At 37.8% G+C, this 21,441-nt stretch overlaps 1 protein-coding gene across 7 annotated transcripts in view; it reads left to right on the top strand.

Annotated features, from left to right (window-relative positions):
* Positions 1-21,441, top strand: part of opa1 (OPA1 mitochondrial dynamin like GTPase) — a 130,048-nt gene that overhangs the window by 39,708 nt on the left and 68,899 nt on the right. For all 7 annotated transcript variants that reach the window (XM_072572547.1, XM_072572544.1, XM_072572543.1 and 4 more), the window contains 10 exons: positions 1,265-1,369; positions 3,478-3,564; positions 3,723-3,836; positions 6,033-6,113; positions 7,989-8,063; positions 8,312-8,383; positions 9,454-9,553; positions 10,827-10,957; positions 12,462-12,534; positions 12,781-12,853. In XM_072572547.1, coding sequence (XP_072428648.1) covers positions 1,265-1,369; positions 3,478-3,564; positions 3,723-3,836; positions 6,033-6,113; positions 7,989-8,063; positions 8,312-8,383; positions 9,454-9,553; positions 10,827-10,957; positions 12,462-12,534; positions 12,781-12,853 — 911 coding nt within the window. The remainder of the gene's footprint in view (positions 1-1,264; positions 1,370-3,477; positions 3,565-3,722; positions 3,837-6,032; positions 6,114-7,988; positions 8,064-8,311; positions 8,384-9,453; positions 9,554-10,826; positions 10,958-12,461; positions 12,535-12,780; positions 12,854-21,441) is intronic.

The following is a 21,441-nucleotide window of genomic DNA, read 5'->3' as shown; positions in this document are numbered from 1 at the left end:
AGTGGAAAAAGTGAAAGATATCTGGGTCACCTTCTCAAACATTTTTTGAATTTATGACCTTGGGATTGTGTCCTGTTAATTTTGTAATTATTTTTAGTCATCTGTGGGACTTGAGCATCGTTGGCTGGGCAGCATTGATAGCCTGTCCCGATTTGCCCTTGAGAAGGTGGTGGTTAGCTGCCTTCATGAATCACTGCAGTCCCCTTGCTGTGGGTTGACCCACAATGCTGGTGTTCAATGTTAGCTGTAAAAGCTTTGTGTTAGAAAATTATAACTGACTGAATACGGGGAGGTAACCAGAATAAAATTAGATCTTAATGGCTACCATCTCAACTCCAACACAAAAGACACCACACAAAACTTCCAACCCTTTTTAACGTTGACTCATTACAAGAACCTCTTCATTGTTGACAGTGAGGTAGTTCATTCTTTCTCTAATATAAATTTTAGTTGTGATGATTACAGTCCATAGTTTATATTTGAATATTAACTGGTAAATTAACATGTACATGAAACATGCAATATAAACGGTTGTTGAAGATAAATCTGCCTCTGAATGTCAATTGAAATGGTTCGGTCGAAATTGCTGACTAGTCACAGGCATAGTTACATGCACCTTTCTAACCATATCCATAGTTAGTAGAGAATTCCTAACACAATTTAATTTAACAAACAGCTGCTACGATTCAGTGTCAAATCTTGTGGTCTTTCTCTGTCACCAAAGCTTGCAATTCTGTGACAATTTGCTGGGATAAACAGACCCTCCTATAGCTTCTTAGATTTTATTAAAAATTGAGAACAGAACTTTGATTTCATCAGTGTGATTTCTGATCATGTTGACTGACACCATTAGACATTTCCTGATTGGTTCCATTCTCCCTCAGAAGCAGGTGAACGCTGCTTGCCTTTTGTCATGATGCTTGCTGGAGCTTTTCACTGGTGGTTGAATATGTTTTCATCTGGTGGGCTGGTGTAATTAATCTATTTAATTAAAATGACCGCATGCAATAACTTCCATGGTGTTTAAAAACTGATTTGTTTCAGCTATACGGCATCATTTTAGCGAACAAATAAGCAATAGCCAAGTCTGCAAATGATATATGGTGATCAAAAGATGCTCAACTTTTCCCCTTACCATGTAATTACTAAGCACGCAGAATGGCTAACTTGCAAGTGCATATACTGTATGAATGATTATCAAAATTTGAATTTAAGGCTGATATACACAAAGGTGCTTAATCGATTTTTTTTTTCTTTTTTATAGTTGAAATATCAACGAATTCTTGAACGTCTAGAGAAAGAAAACAAAGAACTGCGAAAACAGGCTCTCCAGAAAGATGACAAAGGCATTCACCTAAGGAAGATGAAGGTGAAGATGAGTTTTCAGTTTGGAAATAGAAATACTCTGAAGATATAAACCATTTTCCCACTATTCCAAAACTTGTGCTGACCTGTATTTGATTTCTTAACAGTACATGATTAAAATGTCTGCATTACTAATCTACTGCTTTAGTAATAACAATATTAAGTTATAACAAAGGCAGACTTGTATTTATATAGCTCCTTTTGTTGCTTGGGGTGCCCAAGAACACTTTGCAGATAGTTAATTAATTCTGAGTTATAATTACTATAGAAAATGAAGTAGCCAACTTACGTGCTGTAAGCGCTGACAAACAGTAATGAAAGAACCTGCCCAGGATCTACATTGCACACAGAAACAAAAATAGCAAGTACCAGAAGTATTCAGCAAGTGTGACAGTATCTAGGGAGAGCAAAATAGCTCTGATGAAAGATCAACAACCTGAATAATAGAATGATGGGGTTAGGGCTTTACTTGTCAGAGTTTAGAGAATGGGGGATGATCTTCTTGAAACATACAGTATTCTGACAGGGCTTGATAGGGTGGATGTTAAGAAGATATTTCCACCAGTAGAGGACCCTTGAACTAGGGAACATAGTTACAGAAAAGGGTACACTCATTTAAAACTGAGAAACAAAGGAATTTCTTTTGATGAAAGTGAATATCTAGAATTGCCCCACACCACGGTAAACAGTTTTTAGATTTGGAAATTGCAAGAACAAATTGTACGACACAATTTGGCTCAACCTCAGATTTGATGTTTTATTGAACTGTCACAATTCCTTTCCCAGTACAATTCCATCTGTCACTTGTCTTGAAATTTACCCAAATATCCTTTCAAAGATTGACTCTAACTTAAACTGCAGAAGCAGGAATGCCTGAGGCAGAGTCCAATGCTACCTGACCTGCTGTGCTTTTCCAGCACTGCTCTATTCTTGACTCTGACTTAAAATGGGCTACCACAGTTCAAACACCTCCACTATTTGACTGGAATTTAAAATCTCCCCTGAACAAACTGCTGTGGTTTTATTGAACCTTAAAGTTTGTTGTAACTGATGTTGACTGCTATCCGAGTTTCAAGGTGACCAGTCTTCATCCATCTTCTCCTATTCAATAATAACTACACTCTGTTGTTGAGCTCCTTTTAGGATGATTCATAGCACAACTGTCTTAAATGTATCTACTTTTGTCATCTTGCTGAATCATTGAGTGTTTCAGTCCATTTTCACCCTTGATTTATTCCATGTCTTGGTCTAGACAGGTCTCAATGGACAGAATTATGTCTCCGTCCATACAGTACAATACACTGCATCCCTCTTAGTGAGGGATACCTGGATTCAGGATTGGTGGGTGTGTGAATGATCATTTTGTACAGTTGTTTATCATAATCTCTTTTTCTTGATTATTTATTTGTGGGATGTGGACATTGATGGCTGGCCAGCATTTATTGCCCGTCCCTAGTTTCCCCTTCAAAAAGAGCTGGTGAGTTGCCTTCATGAACTTCTGCAGTCTACCTCCTGTGGGATGGTTCAAAATGTTGTTAGAGAGGCAATTCCAGGATTTTGACTCCGCGATAGTAAAGGGACAATGATGTATTTCCCAGTCATGTTGGTGAGTGGCTTGGAGGAGAACTTGAAGTTGGTGATATTTCCATATACCTGCTGCCCTGCTCCTTCCAGACCCTGCTCCTTCCAGATAGAAGTGGTCATGGATTTGAATGGTGCTGTCTGCGGATCTTGGGCAAATTTCAGTTTTTCTTCCACTGTTTTTAATTACATTGGTTGAAGAAATTTCTCCTCTACTGAGTCTTAAATAACCTACCTCATTTCCTTAGACTGTTTCTTACCTGCCATTCAGAAAAAGACCCATTTATTCCTACTCTTTGTTTGCTGTCTGCCAACCAGTTCTCTATCCATGTCAGTGGCCTACCTCCAATTTCATTTGATTTTTCTTGCTACTGGTTATTTGAACATATTGTTTAAACGTTATGTGATATGCTTTGGAAATATTGACTTGAAAAGCTATTTAACTGACTGCCTCAATCGGTTCTGTAATGATTTCTAAGGCATCATACTAGATAATTTTACAGGTGACATTGAAGAACTCTTCTTTTCCAGAAGTCTCTGATTGACTTGTATTCTGAAGTATTGGACATTCTGTCAGACTATGATTCCAACTATAACACCCAGGACCATCTCCCAAGGGTGAGCAAAAATTATCATTGTCTGTAACTGTTTTCGAGTATCTTAAGACAAATGAGAGTTAAAAGGACAGTGCCTCTGACATGAGAAACTTAAGTTGATTTTATGGATGATTTTTATGTCTGCTTTGCTTTTATTTGACACAGATTGTTTTCTTCTAGGTAGTTGTAGTTGGAGACCAAAGTGCTGGAAAGACCAGTGTTCTGGAAATGATTGCTCAAGCTAGGATATTTCCTCGAGGATCTGGTGAAATGATGACTCGTGCACCCGTTAAGGTAAGGAGATTAAACTTGTTAATGAAAATCTGTAGAATATGGGAGTAAGTATAAAAATGTGTTCTGAGCCAATGTTGCAACTGCATTGACATTTTTAAAATTTATCCAGTTCTCAACTGATATGTCAAGATTTAATTTTGAACCATCTCAAATAGCCAAAAGTGAGTCATTTAATAAAAAGTAGGTTGTTTCTCCTTATTTGCTGATGCATAGTGCAATGGCATGTACAGGTACACAATCTGTTATCCAAAAAGCTCCGAAATCCAAAGTTTTTTTGTGAAGTTTTTTTCTCCATAACAAGGCTGTTTGGTGTGCAAACAGTTAACCCAACTCCACACCCACTCGACCCACATCACTCAGATGTGACGTGGGGGCGTGGCCCAGCACTGGCAGGTGTCAATTCTGTCTCAGCGCTCATAGTACACACAGGTGAGTCTACTGTTCGGTAAGATATTTTTAATTTCACCGTTAAACTGACTCTTAATCCGAAATCTGAAAAATTCCGAATTCCAAAAACCTGCTGGTGCTGAGGGTTTTGGATAAAGGATTGTGTACCTGTACTAAGTTTAATTGTCTTTGATATTGGCTTCAGTATTCCTTTAAAATTTAGTTATTATGCACACCATTTTTTTAAGGTAACACTGCATAGACGACATAAAAATGCAAGCGACTATGCATGCATGAGTTCAGTAGATACAATGGTCAAAGCTATGAAGTAAAGGTGCGACATGGTCTTCTTGAATAAACTATGGTTATTTGCAATGTGGATTTTCTTTTTAAAGTTAAGTTGAGATTAAGGGCTTTTGCCTGAAATGTCAATTTTCCTGCTCCTTGGATGCTGCCTGACCTGCTGTGCTTTTCCAGCACTACTCTAATCTTGACTCTGATCTCCAGCATCTGCAGTCTCACTTTCACCTACATTTAAGTTGAATCAGCTTCAAATTTTTGGTCAGCATTACATATTTTATGACTTGTGTTTTTATGGTAATTGAATGCAAGAGATAGTGCTAAGAAAAGGGGCATTATATGAGAAAATGGAAAATGAGCACTCAAATTGGTATATTTAGTTGCCTGATTAGGTAACTCAGCTAATTAATATAGATTAATCTCAGAAATCAAATGGTTGGAAGTTGACTGATGCTAATCTTAGTCCACATAGCAGTAATAGTTTTATAGTTTGGCTCGTTAGTTAAGAATGAGGAAGATCATCAGTGCTTCCATTCCTGGTCACTATCCAACAATCTCTGCTAAATTGTGAATATTGGTAGAAGTCCTTTCATAATTACTCCCCACTGAGGATTTTTCAGGAAGAATTAACAGGTGATTGGGAGACCTGTAGCTGCTTGCTTCTTCCTTCTGTATGCACCACCAAGCAGTCCACACCTTCTGTACGAAGGAAGTGAAGAAAATTATTCGGTCTGTAATTTGCTTTAATAACAGCTTTCACTTAATGTTGTTAAATATAAGTCAGAATTACATTACTGACCTGGAAGTTGCTCTGTTGTGATTGTGCTGCTGAAGGGCATCATACCTTCATTGAATTAATTTGGAAGGTAGTGTGTTAAGAGGCTGGTTGTGAATTGTTTGCCTTAATTACAGTATTCCCCTGTCAAGCAACTCGCAACTCACTTCAAAGTACTGCTTTGTACATTAATTAACTTTCTAGTGAAGTGCCTACTTTTTTTTACGAGGAAGAGCTCAGGAATATTGGAAAACTTAAGATCAAACTAATTTCCACTTTTGTTCTTGAATAAATATGTCTGCATAGTACTTTATATTATTACAGGGTCCTAAGTATTCAAATTCAGAACCCTTTTTAGAAACTTGAATGAAGTTTCTAAAACTTGAATTGTATAGCCCCTTGATAATTTAATCCTTTATATTACTGAACCTTTGCTTTTTAAAAAAATTTGAGATAACCACATATACAGAAATTATATAAATCAAATAAATATAACTAAATTATGCCAAATTTCAGAGTGAAAAGATTTTATTCAACTCATTCTGCAGTTGAATAAATAGCCCAGCAAATATGGCAACCGAATTATTTTTCAGGACACTTATTTCAAAGTAAAAATTATTAAGTGAATGTTGCAGCACTTGTTATATTTCTTTACATTTGTGTACTCTAATTTTATTTCTGCATAAATGATCCCAATTCATTACATAGTTTCTGCAAATTTTGATTTTTATCAGGTAACATTGAGTGAAGGACCTCATCATGTGGCAGTGTTTAAAGACAGCTCACGAGAATTTGACCTGACCAAAGATGAGGATGTAAGTTCTTGCAGAATTTCTTTATTTTACTTAATTAAGATAATTTAGATTCTAAACGGGTTGTGTAATCACTTAACTTTCAGAATTGGTGTTACTGAAAAAGTTTTAAAAGCCAATCAAAATGCAAAATAGTGTAGATCATAGAAATACTTTAAAAGGCCAGACAGCAGATTTAAAAAGTGAAACAAATTAACATTCCAGATGTGTCTAAACTTAACCTTTGATTAGTCAATCATTGCTGGTGCAGCTCTAACAATTACTGCTCACCTCATCCTTGGATCTACATTTTAGATGTTATTGAAGGATTCCTCCTTGGCCCATCCACCATCTTCCTTAGGAAGAGCAACACTCTTTTGTTACTGTACTGCAGTGTTAACACACTTTCTATACGAAAGATCTACATTAACATTCTTGGGCAGTACTGAGGGAGTGCTGAACAGTCAGAGGAACTTTTTCAGATTAGGTTTGAAATTGGTCCCATCACCACCTTAGTGGGTGAATAGCAGAGAGTTAACCCTGATGTTTTGCTGAATATTTACTCCTCCATGAGCATCATCAAAAAACATACTGCCTGATCATATCTCATTGCTTTTGGAAATGTGTGGAAATTGACTGCTGCATTTCCTTTATTGCAAAATTGCTACACGTCAAAAATACGTCATTGGATGTAAGGTCCTTTGAGATGTTCTTAGCTGGTGAAAGGTGCTGCACTTGGATGTCACTTGACAGTGTAGGTTTGGGCATGAAATGGGTTTTCACATGTCTCTTTTCCCTCTTCATCCATTTGCCTCTTTGTTGCAACTTTCTCTGTCTTAATATCTATTTTTAATTTCATACACTTAAATATAGGTGAGATATAAACTACCAATATTTGCACATGCACAATTTTTTTTCCGTTTTTGGACTGACTCCACATCCCCCTCATCCGTGTAAATGTCTCAGACTACACCTGTTGCTTGACCCTGAACTGAGTTTCTCACTCTGTTTCATATCCTTTTTGCTTTTACATTCAGAACATTATCAGTGGCAGGAAGAGGTGGGTATTGCCATCTTATAGACCGTGACACCTTCCAGCTTAATTTCCCTAATGTTCTCCCAGCTGGTGATTCACATTACATAATGTTCAGATTGTTATTTAAGCAGTGAAAATTCTGTCAATCTATGTCAACCCTATCCTTAATAAACAAGATTGTCACCAGTTCCTCAACATTTACAATTTATTTCATTGTATTTAGTTATTGTCACTGACCTAAAATCTCATTTTCACTGGAACTTTCTTCCAACCTTACAATGCATTCCCTGAAATTCTGATTTCTCTTACTCTGACCTTCTTGGTCATTTTTCACCTTTCACCCAACTGTTATCAACTGTGCCAGTTTTCTTGGCTGCATTCTGTGATATTCTCTTAAAATGCTTTGTTGCTTCACTTCTAACTCCACCTCCCGTGTGTTCTTTAGCTTCTGTATCATTCACTCATTCTTCCTGGTGCCAGTGGATGTTTTTGTATGTTTAAGAAAAAAGACATAACTGCAAGTTATTGTTGTTAGTGCTGTTGTTATGACTGCCTCAACTACCACTTTTTGCACAGTACAAAATTGTTCATAGAAATCTCAGCTGCTGAAATCTGCCAGGGAACAACTGCTACTTAAGGCTATAATCTGTCACATATTTGTGTCAGATATGTGTCTTGCCAGTTTCAGCCATGGGTGAATTTCTGAAGCAAATCCTGATATCTGAATTATGATTTGCTTATAGAGTTGTCTAACTGGCATTTCATAATCTTAATTTTCTGAATGTAGGTGATTAGTTATGGTTTGACTCTCACCACAATTCTGGTTTGGATGTTGAGTTATACTTGCATTTCTGTTTATGCAGCTAGCAGCATTGCGCAATGAAATTGAAATAAGAATGAGAAATAGTTTAAAGGAAGGGCAAACTGTCAGTCCTGAGGTAAGAATGATTCTCTGTCATTATTTGCATTAATAAAAAGTGTTCTGTTCAATACACATATTGATTAAAATAAAGTTTATTTTGTCTGCATGTTGAATGAAATATAACAGCAATGATTAAAGCTAGCCTAAAATCTCAGGTTTATGTTTTCAGAAATCGCTGTGGATTTGTATGGTATATCTTAAAATAATAAACTGTCGATTTGGTATTAAAGTTATTGCTTGCATTCACCTTTCGATAATTCATAGACCATCTCATTAAGTGTGAAGGGTCCCGGTCTGCAACGAATGGTACTAGTTGATCTTCCTGGCGTTATTAGTGTAAGTATCAGAAAACATTCTTTATTCTGTGAAGGAAATCTGATGCATCTCCTTGTTTCATGTTTTAAAATCGTCAGATTAACAGTACCTCTTTATTGTGAGCTAATTAAATTTCTGTGTTATAAAAATAATCATTATGAATACTTGTAATGATATTGAAAGCTAAATAAAGAAACAAGTATTTGCAACTTAAGGTTTGACAAGATTTTGCACTAAAATGTTCACATGTGATAATTTGCTGATTTGATAGCATGTGCACTTCCCATAGTGATCCAAATGCAGTACAACCTCGATCATCCGAACATCAATTATTCGAATTTCAGATTATCTCAAGGTCTCGTAAAAATGGCATGAGGCAACTCAGCATTCAGTTATCAGTTAAATGGCATTATTGCGTGCATTGCTGAACAACTGAGAAATATTCAATAACCGGCACTCATACATTACCACTTGTTTATGATAGATCACTTATCAGTTAAATGGCATTATGACGTGCAATCCTGGATAACCAAGAAATGTTTGAATAACTGCCACTCATAAATTACTGCTTGTTTACAATCAGATCGGTTATCTGAACACTCAATTATCTGAACAAAATACTCCCTGCCTGTCTCGTTCTAATAATCAAAGTTCTACAGTATACAGTATACTACAGTAAAAATGGCTAATGCCGTTTTAACGGGATCTTGAGATTTTGTTCGGACAGTCCAAAATTTGGATGAGTAATTGCGGTTGTATTGTACATTCTTATAGGAAGAGCTGCTGTTATTTGAAAGTGATATCAGTTATGATTGAAAGAATTTGAAAAAGTATTGGGTCTTGTGTTTTGTTGTCAGTGGTTCTACTTGCCTTTGTAGAAATGAGTCATGTTGTTCGATGAAAGATGACTGATTGTAATGTGAACACTGTAAACCTATTAATTGAATTTGTTCTTTGAAGATGTAAACTAGATGTTATCAACTAAATCTTTACTCTGTTAGGTAGAGCTTGAATGTTTTTAATAGGAGGATAGCAAGAATGTTTTCTGTTCCATGGACTGAACTTTAAAGCTTTCTTCCCCTCTGTCAAAGACTGTGACATCGGGAATGGCTGCTGACACCAAGGATACAATTTTTAGCATAAGCAAGGCTTACATGCAGAATCCAAATGCTATTATCCTTTGCATCCAAGGTAAGGATTCAAAATTTATTAATGAAAATACATAGATGGTGAGAAACTGTCGCACTGAATGTTACTTCATATAGTTTTCTAATATGGATCACGTTTTTCATATTTTCTGTAATATAGCATATAAAAGCAAAGGAGCATTGGCCTAATTTTCCATTTTATTTTTGGTACTTACGTAAATTATAGATGTATGGACTAATGAAATTTGAGATAATGTTTGACGTGGTAAAAATTTGCATTTTTGTATACTTTATCCTGTAACTGTCATAAAGAAAAATACTGAGAGTATCTTCTACCAGCCAAAATTAATGCTTGCTTTCTGTGTTGTAATGTTGAGTGCTGTTCTTCAAATAGTGATCAGTGATCCATCTAAACAGGAAGGATTTACTGTTTCATCCAAAAGATGTGCCATTGCTGATGCAACATTTCCTCATTTTACTCGCATCTTTGAGTTGGATTTGAACTCTCAGCATTTTGACACATTGGAACAAGTTCTACCCATGTAAACAAGTTGACAAGTACGAATTGCTACAGTCAGCAACTTAAGAGTGCCTCATCTTCTGCCTAGGAACCCTCCAACCACAAGGGATGAACTCTGATTTCTCCAGTTTTCTTATTTCCCCTCCCCCCACCTTGTCTCAGTCCCAACTCTCAAACTCATCACCACCTTCCTAACCTGTAATCTTCTTCCTGACCTCTCCGCCCCCACCCCCACTCCAGCCTATCACCCTCACCTTAACCTCCTTCCACCTATCGCATTTCCAAGTCCCTCCTCCCTACCTTTTATCTTAGCCTGCTTGGCACACTCTCCTCATTCTTGAAGAAGGGCTCATGCCCGAAACGTCGATTCTCCTGCTCCTTGGATGCTGCCTGCCCTGCTGCGCTTTTCCAGCAACACATTTTCAGCTACCTTTCACTTCTGCCTTGGAAACTAATTTGACTTTAACAATTAACCCTCATTTGGACAAGTTGCTGCCTGGAATTTGATAGTTCTGGATCTCTACTATCTATCTTGTCCTGTGGATGACATAAAATAATACATGCAAAACCATAAGTGTTTACCAATAATTAAAAGTGAGATCTTGGTCAACACAGTTCATGAACTGGTTTAATATTAATTGTAAATGAACAAACATATTAGGAGGTTATAATGAAGTGGACTGAATTCATTTAGAATGGATTCTGAAGCAAAATGGGAAAAAAAATTATTCATTTTAATACTTTTTAACAATTGCGTATTTACCATAATTGCATGAATTCTGTATTCAACTTTCAGATGGTTCTGTAGATGCTGAACGCAGCATTGTCACTGACCTGGTTAGCCAAATGGACCCACAAGGCAGAAGAACTATCTTTGTGTTGACTAAAGTGGATCTAGCAGAGAAAAACCTGGCTAGTCCCAGTAGGGTAAGGGCATTACAACATTGAATAGTTTTAAAATATGTTTGAATCTAACTTCTGTGGTATTTTAATATATTTAATGTTTTCTGTGTTCTGGATGTGTAGCTGAGTAACACATTATCTGAAGTTCGTTCATTCATTCATTTATTGGTTTCAGTATTCTTAAATGTTAATTGTTTGTTTGTCCATGTAGTCTGTTGTTCTATAATTATTACAGTCATCCCATCACAGATGTGAATCAGTGAGATACACTGGGGTAAAAATAACATAAACAAAAGTAGTTTACTGAAATATATATAGCTTCTGATTTTTTTTTTAAAGCTGTTTTGTGCAATCACGAGAAACATGCATGCTGACAAGTGCCAGCCATGGTCACCTCCAATAAAATGGTCTAACCCCATCACTTGACATTGTGTGATAGTGATGTTGCAGAATCTTCTATCATCAATCTCTTGAATGTCAACATTGGACAGAAATTTAAATTAGAGCAGTTATATAAGTATTGTGGTGACAAGAGAGTGAGTGGTTCACCCTCTAATTACTGAATTATTGAATTACTGACTAATTCCTGTCTACCACCAAGGCACAAGTTTGGTGCTTTGTTGAATACAGTTCTTGGTTAAATATAGTTTTAACATTTTACATGCTGGACACTATCTGGGCAAGAGACAGCACCTAATTGATCAGAGCCAAGTCCACCATTTTAAACATTCACTTCATGTATAGCTGGTGCATCATGGCTGTAGTGTGTCCTATCGACATGATGGACTGCAGCAACATGACAAGGCTTCTTCAAATTCATGACCTCTACCACAAGAAAAAATTGTGCCTAGAAACTTTCACTTGTTGCAAGTTCCCCAAGAAGTCAGTCATCTGGCTTCGAACTATATTACTATTGCCTAATCATCACTTGGTTTAAAATTTTGGAAATCTCTCCCAGATATCAAGGCCTGAGTGCTTTTGATACGTGGACTATAACAGTTCAAGGTGACAGCTGACTGCCACCTCTTCAAGGACGTTTAGGGATGGGCAATAAATGCTTTGCTTGCCACTGATGTCTAAATTTAATGAATTAGGTAAAAATGTAACCGTGATCAAGTACAGCATACAAAATCCTTAGGTAATGAAGCAAAACTAAGATTTTCACAAATCAGATACACTCAGACTATTTAGGTGGAATGACATGACCATGACTCTCAACCCTGCTGCTCATTGAATAAAACAATGAAAAATAGAACAGTGTTGAGTGTCACCATAAGATAATATTATGCAAGCAAATCACAATACAGATTTCACATAACTCCTGAATTTCAAATATATTTCAAAATGTGCTACCCTCGTGGCATTTTTCCTAGTTGTCCACTCCCCAAATGGTTAATTTCTACTTTAACTCTGTGATTTATGCTGAATGTAATGCATTAACTCTTATGGAATGTATGCAAACTGATTCTTTTAAGGCTCAGCTTGATGTTCAGTTTATCTTTGGATTGTTTGAATTGCACAACTACAGATTCAGCAGATTGTGGAAGGCAAGTTATTCCCAATGAAGGCTCTGGGTTACTTTGCAGTAGTTACTGGCAGAGGTGAGTAAGCGACATTAATGTTCCATTGCATCTTTTTAATAAGTCCCAAAAGTAAATAGTTTGTCATTTATATAATTAAAAAAATCTTTGTTGGAAAAACAGACTGCTTAAATACTTTATGAAATGACAATATGAACAATTATTTTAGTCCAGGAAAAGTAATAAGCATTTAAAAGTCGTAGTAATTGTAGTGTCCTAAAGTATAAATTTATATTAAAATACCTCTATATTTTGTATTTTAAACAGGGAACACCAATGAAGGTATTGATTCCATAAAGGACTATGAAGGAGATTTCTTTCAGAATTCAAAATTATTGAAGTAAGCTGTTCAATTCCATAATTATGTTTTGATGGGTTGGGTAGCATAAGCTTAATTTTCACTTTGATAATGTGAGAACTTAGTATTGCATAACTGAAAGTACAACAGGCAGTTACATAGAAAAAAATCCTCTTTAGTTTCATGTGCCAAAACTGTATCCCTACAACATCATTCAGTCTTTTAAGGAAGACTGTTGCCTTTTTTCTAATAAAAGCAATAAGGTTTAAGTGTTCAAAGTTTGGTAGAAGATTTGTAGCTCGGGTGCTCGTTGTTGTGGTTCTGTTCGCCGAGCTGGGAATTTGTCTTGCAAACGTTTCGTCCCCTGTCTAGGTGACATCCTCAGTGCTTGGGAGCCTCCTGTGAAGCGCTTCTGTGCTGTTTCTTCCGGCATTTATAGTGGCCTGTCTCTGCCGCTTCCGGACAGCTCGAACTGACAACCGGAAGCGGCAGAGACAGGCCACTATAAATGCCGGAAGAAACAGCACAGAAGCGCTTCACAGGAGGCTCCCAAGCACTGAGGATGTCACCTAGACAGGGGATGAAACGTTTGCAAGACAAATTCCCAGCTCGGCGAACAGAACCACAACAAGGTTTAAGTGTGTTGAGGTCTCATATTGTTAAAATTTTGAGATTGTGTTGCATCATTATTTTTCATACACTGAAGTACGTTTTTGGGCCTTAATAGCATGGTCCCTTCAACACTGCTAGTTACATTTGTTTCATAGGCAGAGCTTAAATTTCTGCCATCTTTGAATTCTGAATTCAGACTGTAATTAACTTTTGTAAGATTTCAGTTAAAATCAGAATTAAACTTGAAATACTTGAGATTGATAGCTTCTGCATTTATACCAGTCTCAGTCACAGGAGCTCAAATGTAAATTTGTTCTTTAATTGATGAGGTATTCACGAATCTCTGATATGTTTTAATCTCTGATATAGGCAGTTTTTTGTGATTTTTTTTGTGATTTATCTAAAATAGAGGAGTTATATCTCAAGTATTATCTTTTGATACCTGGTCCTTCAAAATTTACATTTTGAAATTTACTTTAACACAAGGGGGAGCTGTATCCCAATTTAATGATTACAGATTGATTCATTTCTGATTTGAGCATTCAGGTTAATGCCAAAGGTTTATCATAGAGTCATACAACACGGAAATAGATTCTTTGGTCCAACTCTTCCATGCCAACCAAATTTCCCAAACTAAACCAGTCCCACTTGCCTGCATTTGGACCATATCTATCTAAACCTTTTCCATTCATGTATCTGTCCAAATGTCTTTTAAATGTAATTATGCATGCAGCTACCACTTCCTCTGGTAGTTCATTCCACATATGAACCACCCTCTTGTGGAAAAGTTGCTCCTCAGGTCTTTTTTATATCTTTTACCTCTTGCCTTTAAAAATATGTCCCCGAGTTTTGAACTCCCCTACTGTAGGGAAAAGCCCTTTGCTATTCACCTTATCTATGCCCCTTATTATTTTGAAAGTACAACATAAAGTCACATGGAGAAAAATCCTCTTCAGTTTCATATGCCAAAAAAGCATCCCTACAACATCATTCAGTGTTTTAAGGAAGACCTCAACCTCCTACCTCCAGTGAAAAAATACTCCCAACCTATCGAGCCTCTAACTGTAACTCAAACCCTCCAGTCCTGGCAAATCTTTTCTGAACCCTCTCCAATTTAATATTATCTTCCTGTAGTAGGGCATCCAGGACTGTACAATGCTCCAAAGCTGGCCTCAACAACATTCTGTACAACCTCCCCATGACGTCTCAACTTCTGTATTCAGTGGTCTGAGCAATGAATGCAAGTGCAAGCGCACTAAAGGCCTTCTTAACTACCCTGTGTATCTGTGACGCAATTTTCAAAGAGCTATGTACCTAAAGCTCTTCGGTCTCTCTGTTCAATTACTCTACCCAGGGCCCTATCTTTAACAGCGTAAGTCCTGCCCTTGTTCACTTTATCAAAATGCAATACCTCACATTTAACCAAATTAAACTCCAGCTGTCACTCCTCAGCCCATTGGCCCAATTGATCAAGATTCCTTTGTGATCTTTGGTAACCTTCACTATCGACTATACCACCAATTTTTGTGTTATCCGCAAACTTACTAACCATGTTTCCTAAATTTTCATTCAAATCGTTTATATAAACAACAAAGAACAGTGGACCCAGTAACAACACCTGTGGAACACTGTTGGTCACAGGCCTCCAGTCTGAAAAACAATCCTCCACCATCATCTGCCTTCTACTGTCAAGTGTGAATCTCTCCCCATGTCTGTAATATAATATCCTACAGTGTCGAAAGCCCTCCTTATCTTTGTATGCTCCTTCAATCGCTACAACTGTCCCTGTCTTTGTAACATTGTCCTGCACCTTGAAACCTTCTGTTTGTTGAACCCTCTTCAGGCTCTGCAGTTCGTCTATTTCTGTTACCTTCCCATGCTCTTAGAAATCTCCCTGTCTGTATGATCCCCTGCAGTCTCCGCAGCCCTCCTATCTCTCACCACCAAATGCCTCCACAATCCTCCCTACATCGTTTACCTCTTCCAGTCCTTCTCCATAAACAGCTGCAGCCCCTAAAACCCACCCTTTCTGTGTAACCTCTTCCAGTCCTAACAACATCCCCAATCTATGGAGCCCCTTTAATCTTTCCTTGTTGGGTAATCCTGTGAAATCCTGGCAATTTCCCGATCTTAGCACCAACCCCAATCTTTGTGACTCTCCGGTTCCTATAAGACTCACTTTCAATGCCAGCTCATCCAGTCTCTACATCCATCTAATCTCCTTATTCTTCCCCCATTCTTCGAACTTAATCTATTTAAATTTCACCCTGGCATTGTCCATTGTCTTACTATCTATGTAGCCTCCAGATCCTAGAAGCTGCCTTATATCTGTAAATGTTTTCAGTCACTACAACCTTCCACATCTCTGCTGGTATATACAATACTCTTCTCCATTGAACAGCCCCTGTCTGTGCCTCTCAGTCTGCCTGCTTCTCCCTATATCCACCCCTATCCCTATCTCTTACTGTCAAGCCAATTTTGTATCCAGTTGACAGGCTCTCCCTGAATCCTATGTGATCTAACCTTACTAATTAGTTTACCATGCGGAACCTTGTTGCAAGCTTTACTAAAGTTCATGTAGACAATGTCTATTGCTGTGCCCTCATCAGTCTTTTTGCTTCCGTCCTCAAAAACTCAAAACAATTTTGAAAGGTACAATTTCCTGCATACAAAGTCATGTTGACTATTCCTAATTAGCCCCTGTCTCTCCAAATGCATGTAAATCCTCTTTCACAGAATCACTTCCAACAATTTACCCACTACTGTGTCAGACTCACCAGTCTATAGTTCCCAGGATTTTTACAGCATTTTTTATATAAAGACATAACATTAGCCAATCTCCAGGTCCCTGGCATCTCACCCATGGCAATAGACGGTAGAAATATCTCTGCTAGGGGCTTCGCAATTTCTTCCTTAACTTCCCACAATGTCCTGGGATATACTTGATCAGGTCCCAGACATCTATCCATCTTTGGATTTTAAGCCCTCCAGCACCACCCTTACTGTAATATGGACTGTTTTCAAAACATTAATATTTATTTCTCAGAATTCCCTTGCCTCCATGTCTTTCTCCACTGTAAAAACTGATGCAAAATATTCATTTAGTGTCTCTCCCATCTCCTGTGGCTCCACACATAGACAACCTCATTGATCTTTAATAGGCCCTATTCTCCTCCGAGTTGCTCTTTTGCTTTTAATGTATTTATAGAATCTTGTTGGATTATCCTTAGCCTTACCTGCCAAGGCTATCTCCTAACCCAGTTTTGTCCTCCTGATTTCTTCTTAAGAATGCTCCTACACCCCTTATACTCTTCAAAAGATTCATCTGCCTCCTCTTTATTCTTGAAGAAAGTGAGGACTGCAGATGCTGAAGATCAAAACTGAAAAATGTGTTGCTGGAAAAGTGCAACAGGTCAGGCAGCATCCAAGGAGCAGGAGCATCGTTTCGGGCATAAGCCTCTTCAGGGCTTATGCCCGAAACGTCAATTCTCCTCCTTGGATGCTGCCTGACCTGCTGCGCTTTTCCAGCAACACATTTTTCAGCTCCTCTTTATTCTTGACAGGAGCCTCAATATCTTTATTCATCTATCATTCCCTACACTTTATCAGCCCTGCCCTTCACTCTAACAGGAACGTACAGGCTGTGAACTCTCGTTATCTCACTGTTAGAAGCCTCCTACTTGCCACTTGTCCCTTTACCTATGAACAGACTGTCCCAATCAACTTTTCAAAGTTCCTGTCTCATACTGTCAAAATTTGCTTTACTCCGATAAAGAATTTTAACTTCAATACAAGGCCTATCCTTTTCCATAACTATTTTAATGCTAATAGAATTACGATCACTGACCCCAAGGTGTTCTCCCACTAAACTTCAGTCACTTGCCCTGCTTTATTCTTCATTAGAAGTTTGAGTTTTGCTCCTTCTCCAGTAGGTACATCTACATATTGATAAAGAAAATTTTCCTGAATACACACAAAAAATTCCTCACCATCCAAGCCTTAACATGATTGCAGTCCCAGTCTTGATTTAAGTTATTTATTGTAGTTTTAATTTATGACTTAGGAAGAAAAGTTTTTTTTTGACAGAGGTGGAGAGAAACATGATCACATTGAAAACTGAAGACCTACAAACAGAAATCCTGGAGAAATTGTTTCTCTCAAGCTTCTTCAAAAGTTCAACCAAAAGATCAATTGATCCTTAAGGGAATTTGGAGCCTATGCCTCTCCTTTCCTTGCATTTTGAAGATAAAATTAAACCATCAATATGATTCTCTATAGCTATGATAGCTAACTATTACAAACTCTATTAATTCTTCCAAATTTAATTTAAGGTTGTATAATTGAGATGAGGCCACAACTAGCTGATTTTTTTTTCAAGTATACAGCTGATGCTTCCATGAATTTGGATCCTTATTGCACTATGTCAGGCAACACTGCTCATTTTTACCACTAAAAGTTGTTTTAAAACTTTTGCATACATTGGCATCTGTTCTCTCAGCAAGCATAATTGTTACATAAATGTGTGCCTTTACTTTCTTCTGTTTTAGACATTCTTGTTGTCCTCGGACAGAGTATGTTTCGGCTGTATTTTTACATTTCTCTCTTGACATTGGAATTGCTCCATCCAGTCTTGTTTAACGTTTAGTCTTATACCTTTGAGTTATCAGCCATGGTGATATGATTAGGGAAAAGAATACATGAAGTGGTTTGCTGCTGCCTTTCTCATGTGCTTGAAGCAAACATAAGAGAAACTCCTCTTCCTGAAAGATCCTCTGCCCATAAGGATAATTACTTGGTGGTCACTTGAAGATCTGAAGTGGTACTAAATTGATTACTGTGTGCTGAAAATTTGTGACCAATATAGAGAGTGCAAGAGAAACTCTGATCTTGCAGCATCTGTGGAGAGAGAAACAGTAAATCTTTCAAGTCTGGTATGATTCTTCAGAAATGAAAGGTTTTGGAAAATAGATTCTTTTTTATTCTTTTAACAGAGGCAGAAGAGGAGTAAAAGGGCAGTTGGTATAGTCACCATAGTCCCAGAGGACCATAATGTATTCTGTTACTAGATAGAAGGGACTGGTGATAGGTTAACCTGAGGGTTACCATGGCTCAGTTGAGTGGCGATGTTGAGAAGGCAGGATCTTCATGGTGTCTTAGTCAGTACAGGAATTAAACCCATACTTTTGGCATCATTCTGCCATCTAGCCAACTGAGCTAAATGGCCATCATGGTAGAAATGGTACAGAGGCCCAGTTCAAGAAACAAAGCAGTTAGTATTAGAAAAATAAATAAATGTGAGAAAGGTTTAAATAAAGGTGTGACAGGGAGAGAATTGGGAAGTTACCAAGGCGCACGTGACATAGGAGTGGGGGAGACAGAATGTCAGAAAGATGGAAAACAGTCATGATGCAGTAATTTTGAAATTATTGAATTTAATATTGAGTATTTAAAATGCCTAAGAGGAAAATCAGTTATTGTTCCTTGAGCTTGTATTATGCATTGTTGAAACGTTACCGCATACCTGTGTTTAGTCTCGCTAATGTAAAGGAAACTGCATTGTGAGCAGGAAATGCAGAAGACATGATTGAAAGAAGTACAAGTGTAATGCTTCAGATGTGTTTGAGGATAGCAGTGAGGAGGGACAGGGGATGAATGGGCAGATTTTAAATCTACCTTTGCATAAGATGGTGTCGTAGAGGAACGAGAAAGTTTTGGAGTGCGGAAGGAGTGGACCACGGTGTAAGGGAGGGAATGGCTCCTTTGGAATGCTGACAGGGGATGGGAAGATGGGTCTGCTGAAGGTGGAAAAGACAAAGGATGATCTTTTGAGTGCAGAGACTAATGAGGTGGTGGAAAGTTAGGACATTATCCTGTCATTATCCTGGGAAGGAAGGGAAGGGATGGATCAGGGTCCACGGCTGAGGGTCCTGTCAAATGAGGCCATGTTGAAAGCAGACCGGTGGAAGGTGGCATCGTCAGAACAGGTGCAATTGTGACAGAAACTGGGAGAATGCAATGGAATCAGGATGTGAGGAGATGTAGTTAAGCTAACTGTGGAAGTCAGTGGATATTAGTGGACAGCCTATCCTCAGAAATGACAACAGTTGAAGTAAAGGAAGGGAAGTGAAGAATAGAGAGAGACCAGATGAAGCTAAGAAAAAGATAGAAATTGGAAGCAAAACTGATTATTTTTTCTAATTCCACTTGAGCAGGAAGCACTACTGAGATGTCAGATCAGTGTATGGAGAAAGAGTAATGGGTGCGAGCCCCAAGTAGTACTGGAACATTTGATTTGCAGAAAATGAGTTGAGTTAAAGGAGAAGTTGTTCATACTAAGAACAAGCTCAGCCAGGTGAAGGAGGGTGGTGGTGGACAGAGACTGTGCAGGCCTCTCTTTACTGCGGTAATGGAGAGCCTTCAGAGCTCCTGATGAAGCCTCGATATGTAGTAGGTATGCATGTGCATAGGAGGTAGCTAGATCCAGAAAACTGGAACTTATGGAAGGGCATTCAGTATCAAAAATCATGAGTGTAATTGGAAAGAAGCTGTATAAGTGGGGAAAGTAGAGTCAAAATTTGAACAACTAAGTTCAATAGACTGAAACAATTACTTCCTTGTCAAGTATAGATATCAAAATAGCACGTGCAAGTGCTGATGTAAATAATACCTTAGTCATGATAAGTGTCAGTTGGTGAAAGCAGTGAGATTTGCAGATAACAAGGTCTGAGTGGCTAGCACAGCAGCTAATCTATGCCTAACGAATAGAATCAGTGAAAGCTTAGAGACTGAAAATTAATGTAAAATAATGACAGTTTTGAGGAATGGAAGAAGTAACACTGAATAAACAGGTAAAGATAAATCATCAATAGCTGAGATAATTATCACACTTTAAGTATGTAGGAGGTATCGTGTCAGAAGATGGTTCCTGCTATAAACAAAACCAAGCTAGAAAAACGATGGCAAAGAATTACGTCTCCAAACATAAAAAAAAAGCTTGCCAGAACAAGAATGAGTAGAGTTCTTGAGAAAGGAATGCTGAAGACAGTAATTTAGAATATCATGTTGTATGGAACTGAAACATGGACCTTACAAAGTGGATATTCAAAGATAATTCTGGAGAATGATGGAATAGTACAATTGGAAAGAGTACAGGATCAGTGCAAAAGTACTCGGGATGATGGAGGAGAAAAGATCATAAGTGATTATTACGAACAGATATTAACGAGATTGGATTGGTCATAGTCTAAGGCTTGAGAACTGGCTGAAGGAAGATTAAAAGGATAGAGGAAGATAAGAATGAGAAAGAGAATGCTGATGACAAATAACTAGAAATTGAACATGACAGGGTAAAGAAGAAAACACAAGACCAAGAGGCTTGGATAAATGAGCAGTGGACTTGCCCTCAGGCAAATTGCTACCACAAAGACCTAATTGAGAATGGCATGTTGTGATCAATTGAGGAGCAGTCAGATGGCCTTCCTCTTTCCCCAGATTGTGCTTGCCTGCAGCATGACTTTTGAAAAGGATTTTCTTGCCAATTCAGTGAGTGTTTAACTCTTCATGTACTGTGTCTTTCAGAAGCAGAGGGTTTTTTGTCATTTTTTGAAAATAATGTATGTATAGTACTTAACCATTTAAATTTAATTAGTAATAACGCTCCAACTTGCACACATGTGCATTCAAAGTTCTCTCACTTATCAGTAAGTCACAAAGGGGAATGAGAGAGAGTGAAATGCTTTAAACTTCAACAAACTTTAAAGTCATATGGTTCTTATAGGTTGATGACTTGAGTGGATCCAGGCTGAGCTCATTGGTCCTGGTCTCAGTGTTGAGGCAGTTGGACATATCGGCAGACAATTTATCTGTCATTCTGGAGACAGCATCAGCTGCTGATTATGTTCTTTAAAAATCTCTCTCTGAGATGCATGAATAGTTGATCAGCAGACAGGGTTCAACTTTGAAAGTTAGGTGGAGAAAGAGGGATCCACGCAGGCATCTTGCTCCCAGAGCAGTTTTTC

This window comes from Chiloscyllium punctatum, chromosome 6 (genome assembly GCF_047496795.1).
Source record: "Chiloscyllium punctatum isolate Juve2018m chromosome 6, sChiPun1.3, whole genome shotgun sequence".
Classification (NCBI taxonomy): domain Eukaryota; kingdom Metazoa; phylum Chordata; class Chondrichthyes; order Orectolobiformes; family Hemiscylliidae; genus Chiloscyllium; species Chiloscyllium punctatum.
Note: the sequence above shows the minus strand (reverse complement) of the source record. Positions and strands in the feature narration are given on the sequence as shown.